This window comes from Zingiber officinale, chromosome 8B, assembly GCF_018446385.1.
Source record: "Zingiber officinale cultivar Zhangliang chromosome 8B, Zo_v1.1, whole genome shotgun sequence".
In the NCBI taxonomy this organism is placed as follows: Eukaryota; Viridiplantae; Streptophyta; class Magnoliopsida; order Zingiberales; family Zingiberaceae; genus Zingiber; species Zingiber officinale.
Genome location: NC_056001.1, coordinates 63,657,784 through 63,666,694, shown reverse-complemented (window position 1 = coordinate 63,666,694; position 8,911 = coordinate 63,657,784). Strand labels below are relative to the sequence as shown.

The window sequence follows — 8,911 nt, the reverse complement described above, 5'->3', positions numbered from 1 at the left end:
AGGGAGTTCGGGCGACGGTGTTGGCTAGGGCACGAGGAGGATTAAAATAAATGGTTTTAAACTTAGGTCTGTTTAACTAAGGCCTAAGTTCTTTTCTCAATCAACTCCTAACTAAAATAGGTATTCTAAACAGGCTTTTTTACAGCCCATTAATTGATCCCCTTAAAACGTATCATAAGAGCTCCGATTAAATCTCTGAAAATTTCTAAAATTTTTAAAAAATTCCAATAAGATTATTTGTCAAATAATCCTATTTTTAAATTATTATTTTGTTGCCATATTTTACACGGATGCCCTCCACATGACCCTTGGTGCACTTCTTGCAGTATGTAGTCGTTGTTCTCCGACCCGACGCACTTAAGCAGCGGTCGAGAGAATGCTTTCTTGTATAGTTGTTCCCTGATCAGTGTGAACCGACTCGCCCTTCTTTTCAGCCAATGGGCCTCTTCCCGGTCGGGCGGCGTCGCTCCGGATTGCAGAAACTCTATCAACGAGGTCCTCCAGTCATTCGGGAAGGTGAGCCCCTCCATTTGGTCGATGTGTGCCACCAGGGAGACCTGCTCGATCGGCTGCTGGATGATGACCGACGATATGGAGCTGGCCAGCTTTGCCAGTTCATCCGCCACTTGGTTTTCCGCCCGGGGTATCTTCTGTATAACCACCTCCCGGAAGTTACCCTTCAATTTCTCAAAGGCCTTGGCATAATGTCTGAGCCTCGAGTTGTTGATCTCGAATGCCCCAGTAAGTTATTGTGCGACCAGCTAGGAATCTGAGTGAATCAAAACCTTGATAGCTCCGACATGCCAGGCGGCCTGCAGGCTGGCTATGAGCGCCTCGTACTCGGCTTCGTTGTTGGTTGCTCGGTACTCCAGCCGAACGGACAAATGCATTCGCCCTTCTTGGGGGGAGATTAGCAGCACCCCAACTCCACTTTCTTGCCGAGTGGATGATTCGTCCATGTATATCTTCCAAGCGGCCTCTGGTTCGGGAGTCTGCACCTCAGTGACGAAGTCGACCAAGGACTGCGCCCTGATGGTCGTTCGAGGCTGATACTGGATGTCGAATTCGCTGAGCTCCGTCGTCCACTTGATCAGCCGCCCTGACGCTTCTAGATTGAGGACTCTCCCCAGAGGGTTGTTGGTCATTACAATGATCATGTGCGTGAGGAAGTATGGGCGAAACCTCTTAGCGGCGAGTACCAGTGCGAAAGCAAGTTTCTCGAGACCAGTATAGCGGGATTCAACATCTTTTAAATTATGGCTCAAGAAATACATCGGCTGCTCCTCGCCGTTCAGCCTTACAAGGGTCGAGCCGACCGCGTGCTCGGTCGAAGACAGATAGATCCCGAGGGGCTCTTCGGCGACTGGCTTGGCTAGTACCGGTAGTGAATTGAGATAGGCTTTGAGCTCTTCGAATGCTCGATCGCACTCCTCGTCCCACTGGAACTTGGTGGCTCGGCACAAGATCTTGAAGAAAGGTAGACTCCGGTCGGCCGTCTTGGAGATGAATCGGGATAAGGCCGTTATCCGATCGGTGAGGCACTGAACTTTCTTCAAATTCTTTGGAGGCGGCATGTCCTGTAGCGCTTTTACTTTGCTAGGGTTCGCCTCGATACTCCGCTCGGTAACTATATAGCCCAAAAATTTCCCGCTCTTCACGCTGAACAGATACTTGTCCGGGTTCAACTTCATTCTATACGCTTGGAGTGTTCGGCAGGTTTCTTTGATGTCTGCGCAGAGGTCAGTAGCTTGGAAGGATTTAATAAGTATGTCATCGACGTATACCTCCATATTCTGTCTGATCTACTTCCTGAATACTTTGTTCATGAGCCGTTGGTACGTGGCCCCAACGTTCTTTAAGCCGAATGGCAATACGTTGTAGCAATAGGTGTTGTCCGCCGTGATGAAGCTCACCTTCTCCTGATCTTCCCGGGCGAGAGGCACCTAATGGTATCCCTGGTACGCATCCAGCATGCATATCAGCTCACACCCGGCGGTCAAGTCCACCATCTGATCGATTCTGGGTAGAGAATAGAAGTCCTTCGGGCATGCTTTGTTTAGATCCTGAAAGTCGATGCATACCCTCCACTTATTGTTCGGTTTGGAGACGAGTACTATGTTTGCTAGCCAGCTCGGGAACTGGACCTCCCGTATGTGGCTGACTTCCAATAGCTTCTCGACCTCCACCCGGATAATCTGATTCTGCTCGATGCTAAAATCCCTCTTTTTTGCTTTACTGGCCGGGCATCCGATCGGACATGAAGCTCATGTTGCGCGACGCTAGGGGAGATGCCGGACAGCTCGTGTGTTGACCATGCGAAGACATTGTGGTTCTGTTAGAGGCAGCTGATCAGCTCAGCTTTCTGATCGGCTCCCAGATCAGATGCTATGAAAGTCGTCGCCTCTGGTCGGCAAGGATGTATCTGCACTTCCTCCTTTTTTCATAAACTGAGGTAGGAGGCTTCTCGGTTATGGTGTTTACCTCGATCCGGGGGGCCTTTCGGGCTGACTTACCCTCCGCCTTTACCATCACGACGTAACAGCGCCGAGCAGCCAGTTGATCCCCTTTGACTTCTCCAACCTGATCTTCAACTGGGAATTTAATTTTTTGGCAAAATGTCGAGACGACTGCTCGGAACTCATTAAGGGCTGGTCGACCCAATATGACGTTGTAAGAGGACGAGACGTCTATAACGATGAAGGTAGTCGTCCTTGTTCTCCGGAGCGGCTCTTCTCCGAGGGATATGGCCACCTTTATCTGACTAATCGGCTGGACCTCATTACCAGTAAACCCGTACAGTGGAGTCGTCATCGGCAGTAGCTCGGCCCGGTCTATCTGGAGTTGGTCGAATGTCTTCTTGAAAATGATGCTGACCGAACTCCCTGTATCAATAAATATGCGATGGATTGTGTAATTAGCAATTACCGCTCGGATAATGAGGGTGTCGTCATGCGGTACTTCGATTCCTTCTAAATCTCTGGGACCGAAGCTGATCTCTGGTCCGCTCGTCCTTTCTTGGCTGCAGCCTACTGCATGGATTTCCAAACGCCGCGGGTACGTCTTGCGGGTTCGGTTGGAATCACCGCTGGTGGGCCCACCGGCGATGATGTTGATCTCTCCCAGAGCGACATTGTTCCTGTTCTCCTCCTCCCGAGCCGAGTGCCCGACTTGTCCGCATGAAGCTGGGGCGCGGTCGTTTTGACGCTGATGCCGCCGCTCGGGTGACCGCCTGATCCCCCCTCGCCGTTCGGCACTCGGCCGCCTATATCGTAGTTCGGGGGAAGACGATCGGAGGCGATAACTCCTGGGAGTCGGCTGAGCGACTGCGGGGACTCCGTGGCAGCCTCGAGTGTTGTGGGTTGCGGATTGATGGAAGGTGCAGAATATAGGAGTCCATACCTTTCCCTTGGGTCTTGGTCGTTCGGCTGCCACATGTTGGACAGCGTGTGGCTTTGTTTTTTGATGTGGTCGCGCTACCTCGGCTCGAGGTCCTCGCGGAGGCTGGTGGCTGGTCGGCGGCCTGCGTTCGGCGTGCACCGACGGTTCTGATGGCGCTTCTTTCCTTCGGGCTGCCTGAGCTTCTTCCACGTTGATATATTCACTGGCCTTCCTCAGCATGTGGTCGTAATCGCGGGGCGGCTTCCTGATGAGCAAGCGGAAGAAGTCCTCGTCGATGAGCCCTTGGGTGAAGGCATGCATCATGGTCTCTGAGGAGACAGTGGGGATGTCCATGGTCGCTTGGTTAAAGCGTTGAATGTAGGTCCGAAGAATCTCTCTCGACCCTTGCTTCATAAAGAACAGACTGACGCTGGTCTTTTGATAGCGCCTGCTGCTCGCGAAATGGTGGAGGAAGGTCGTCCTGAAGTCCTTGAAACTTTGAATCGATCCGTCCGACAACCTTCGAAACCAACGTTGGGTTGAGCCGGACAAAGTAGTGAGGAAGACTCGGCACTTAACTCCATCCGTGTACTGATGAAGGGTTGCCGCATTGTCGAACTTGCCGAGGTGATCGTCTGGGTCTGTCGATCCGTTGTACTCGCCGATCGCCAAGGGTGCGTAGTGCCTCGGTAGAGGATCCTGCAGAATTACTTCAGAGAATTAGCGGTTGATCCGCTCGGGTGATGAGTCAGATTGGGGCGCTTTGCCCTTTCTTGCATCCCGAGCGGGAGCTTCGTCTGAGGAAGACCGGTCTCGATTCGTTTGCGCGATCTCAGAGGGCATTTAGAACAAGGCCCGATGGTAGAGGATCGGGGCGGGCGACGCCTCTGCTTGTGTGCCAGTCGGACCTTTGTTTTGACCCCATATCGAGAGCTGCTTCGCCCGATCTTCGTGCATCGCTCGGCCTCCAGATGTTGAAGTTCCTTACTGCGCCAGCCGCTCAACTAGTGCCTTCTGTTGTTGCTCTATCATCTTGGCTGCCCGCGCCTGCACGAGCGCGTCAAGTTCCTCTTGAGAGAGCGTCACAGTGTGTTGGCGTCCAGCTTCTTCCATCTCCTTGGCTCGAATTTAGGTGCGTTCCCGCAGACGACGCCAATTTGATCTTATCCGAGTGTTGAGTCGATGGACGCTGGAGATGTGGCGCTCCTGTTGACTAGTCGAAGACTCCCAAGATGTAGCTCCTCTGCCGCCGTGAACCTGCAAACACAACGCCGAGCCGGGGAGGGGTTCTCGGTAACGACCCTCCGACGCTCAAGTCAAATCTCTAGCAGAAAGATGTAGAACAAAGAAGCAAGAACTGTAGCTATAGTAATGAAGTGAACATACCTCCGTCGAAGTCTGAGGGTCCTTATATAGGGCTCCCCAGAGGCGCGTGCACACTCCCCGAGGCATGCACGTTCCTCAAAGCATACCTGGAATGAATGTGTCAGAAAAGCATGTCTGACACCCTACCTTAATAGCACGAGCATATCTCTGACGTGACAGTGGAAGCTTCCACCGTACGATTCTCTGTCCGACCAGGCCGCTGGCCATGCCTCTTGTCAGCGACACTGGTTCCCAGGAAGATCTCGCCATCTGCTCCCTTTGTCCTTTGCCGGATCTCGCCTTGGCGCAATGGTAAAGTTGTTACTTTGTGACCAAAAGGTCACGAGTTCAAATCCTGGAAACAATCTCTTGCAAAAAAAGCAGAGTAAGGCTGCGTACAATGGATCCTTCCCCGGGACCCCGCATAGTGGGAGCTTCGTGCACTGGGCTGCCCTTTTTTTTTACTTGTATAAAAAGAAATAAGGAACTAATTAATAAAAGGAAGAGACTTAGAAATTTATTTGGTTTGCAATCAGAATATTACTAATCGAAGACTATGAAAAGCTCACTTAGAATTCTTGTTCGGACGGAGTAGCCTCTTACAATGTTAATAGCTCACAATTAAAATAGTAGAACAAAAAATGAATTTGTATACAAGTGATTGTCTGAATTACTGAGAGTAGGGCTCTATTTATAGCCTGTTGGCCGAATATGACCATTTGCTGATGTAGCAGCTCCGAGCGCTTGGAAGGGTTCTGGGCGCCTAGGTGTTGATAAAACTTTATCCACGTTGCAATGGCTTGATCAGGGTTAAACTTATGTGGTCTGGGAGCCTGGAATTGCCCCAGGTGCCTGGAGCAGTCAACCTTTGTTGACTGCTCGTTTCTCCTCAGTTCTGGCTCCGTTCGCTTGAGTGATTTCGGTCATCCGGAATAGGGCTCACCCGAACCCATTTTCTGGCCTTCTCCTAGAGCAAGCTTCCGCTATAGCTTTTCATCCCTCAGAAACACTGCACGCTTCCTTCTTGTCTGCTAGCACACTCTTCCATAGCACCTCGTCCGTCGGACGCACCAAACCTGTCGACTCTCCCCTGTGCCATCTTTCTTGCTAGCTGCGTCTTTCGCTTGATTTCTTGTGTTCCTAAGTTCCTGCACACTTAGACACAAAGTATCAAATATACACATGACCTAACTTAACTTAAGACCACATCATAACTACTCGAGGTACCTACAATCTCCCCCTTTTTAATATGGATCAATCCGAGTTAGAGTTAAGGTAAAAACATAGAACTAATAAAATATAAATTAAAATTAGAATTTTTCTAACTCCAAAATTACAAACATAACCTCCCCCTAGACTTAACCTTTCATCTTTCATACTCCCTCTTTGATCATAGAAAATAAAGTCGAGGAAAAAAGGAAGTTAGATAAAAAAAAATATGAAACTTGTTCTAAGGGTTAAGAAAACAGAATTCAAAGTAAAAACAAAATTATAAAGTATTTTTCTAAAAATATGAATTTCCAAGATTTTTTATTAGATCTAAAGAATTTCTTAAATTTCCTTACCATATATGATGATTCGTCATCGTCGAGGGAGGTGTCGATGTCTGATTCATCCTTCTTGACTTTTAGGACAATGTTGTTAGATTTTTTCTATTTCTTGATTATCTACATAGCGAGATTCATGAAGTTCAAAAGTAAAAAATAAGCTTTCAAGAGCACTTGTCTCAAGGTCCTTAGAGATGTAGTAAGTATCTACTAAGGATGACCAATCTTGAGTTCTTGGAAAGGTGTTAAGTGCGTACCTTAAAGAGTCACGATTTGTTACCTTTTCTTCGAGGTTGTTAAGTTGGGTGATCAAATCTTTGATCCTTGCATGGAGTTGGACTACCTTTTCTCCCTTGTTCATTCGGAGGTTCGTCAGTTGGCTTCGGAGGATGTCTCGCTTTGCTGGTTTAGCTTCCGAAGTACCCTTATGAAGATCCAGAAATTTTTCCCAAATATCTTTAGTGAAGTCGTAGCTTCCAATCCGGTTGACCTCCTAGGGCGGAAGAACACTAAGTAGATGGAACTCTGCTTTTTTGTTAGCTACAAAGTCAGCTTGTTCTTTCTTGGTCCACGTGTACTCTTCTTTCTCGGCTATGTGATGATCCTTAGGTGCTACTGTTGGGACCAAAATGAAGCTAGAGGGGAGGGGGGGTGAATAGCTCTTCGCGTGCTTCGTGGTTGGCATTGCTTGTTTCTTCATAGATAAGCAGCGGAAATACAAGAAACAAAAACACACAACGCTAACAAGGATGGTTTACTTGGTATCCACCTCACAAGAGGTGACTAGTCCAAGGATCCACACCTACTCACGCACCCTCCACTAATAAAACACTCCTTTATGGTTACTACCAAGGGCGGAGAAGCCCTACAAGACTCTCAATACAAGAAGAAAGGGAAAGGTAATGAATTACAAGCACAAGCTTATAGTTGAGTACAAAAGCCCTAACCCTAGCTTCTTCTTCTTGTAGTAGTCACGCCTCTTGACTTGGAAGAACCTCCAAGATCCTTCAAGAACTGGCGTTGAGAGTGGAAGATCGCTGTGGAGAAGCTGCTGTCGATCCGTGATGAATCGTGTCAAGTTCTACTGAAAGAAACGCTCGCCTGCAGCTAAATACGACGCCAACGGTCAGATCCCGATCGATTGGATTGCTCCCAATCGATCAGGGAGGCTTTGGATCGATCAACCGATCGATCCAGAGTGCCTTTGTGCTCTTTGGAATAGCCTGGATCGATCGGCTGATCGATCCAGGGCTTATCGCGCACAAACAGCAGCTCCCAATCGATCCACTGATTGATTGGGGCCTCTGGATCGATCCACGGATCTATCCAAAGGGGTTCTGTTTGTGGGGACTCACCCGATCGATCAGCTGATCGATTGGGCATGATCCAATCGATCGGATGATCGATCCAGATCTACTGGATCAATCAGCTGATCAATCCAGATATTGGTTTTTGCCCAAAAGCAAGTCCAAAGCCCCCTAAACCAACATCCAGTCAACCGTGACTTGTTGGTACATAAAACCTAGCATCCGGTCACCCTTGACCAGCTAAGACTCTCTCACCAAGTGTCTGGTCAATCCCTTTGACCCACTTGGACTTTTCTCCTCTTGCCAAGTATCCGGTCAATCCCTTTGACCTACTTGGACTTTCACCAGATGTCTGGTCAACCTTGACCCATCTGGATTTCACCATGCCTGGCTTCACTCACCAGGACTTCCCTTCTGCCTAGCTTCACTCACTAGGACTTTCACCTGGCTTCACTCACCAGGATTTCCCTTCTGCCTAGCTTCACTCACTAGGACTTTCACCTGGCTTCACTCACCAGGATTTCCCTTCTGCATAGCTTCACTCACTAGGTCTTCTCATCTGCCTAGCTTCACTCACCAGGACTTTCACCTAGCTTCACTCACTAGGGTTTTCTTCTGCCTGGCTTCACTCACTAGGACCTTCACCTAGCTTCATTCACTAGGATTTTCAGTCAAGTATCTAGTCAACCTTGACCTACTTGACTTTCCTTCACAATCTCCCCACATGAACAATTGCACCTGCAATATTCATGTGTTGTCTACAAGTATTGTCAAACATCGAAACCAAATCATCAAGACTCGAGCTTGACTCACTTCAAGCCCAGTCAAACAGGTCAACCTTGACCTAGGGAATATTGCACCAACAGCTACAAAACTGTATTTTATAATTAATAAGATTTTAAAATTGGTCTTGAAGAATGCCTCCATGCACTTTTTCCATGTTGCGAAGTCTCTCTCAAATTTCGACGGGTAGATGTTGGATCTGGTCATTTCTTTTGTTTCGAATAACGATTAGTCCTTTTGAAGCGAGCCTGACTCTGATACTAATTGATGGACTTAAGTCGACCTACAAGACGGGGTGAATTATCCTAAAAAAATAAACAGACCTTTCTCAATTTTTTGAAATAATTTAGACAAAACACTTATATAAAAAAGAAATAAGGAATTAATTAATAAAAGAAAGAGGCACATAAATTTACTTGGTCTGTAATCAGAAGAGTGCTAATCTAAGACTATGAAAAGCTCACTTAGAATTTTCCTTCAGACGGAGTAGCCTCTTACAATATTGACAACTCACAATTAAAGTAGTAGAAT

The 8,911-nt window shown here is 48.0% G+C and overlaps 1 protein-coding gene across 1 annotated transcript; it reads right to left on the bottom strand.

Annotated features, from left to right (window-relative positions):
- Positions 1-2,385: 2,385 nt before the first annotated feature.
- On the bottom strand, positions 2,386-3,732 carry LOC122013897. Its single transcript, XM_042570110.1, has one exon. It carries the CDS (start codon positions 3,730-3,732, stop codon positions 2,386-2,388), a length of 1,347 nt encoding a protein of 448 aa, XP_042426044.1.
- Between the last annotated feature and the right edge of the window lie 5,179 nt (positions 3,733-8,911).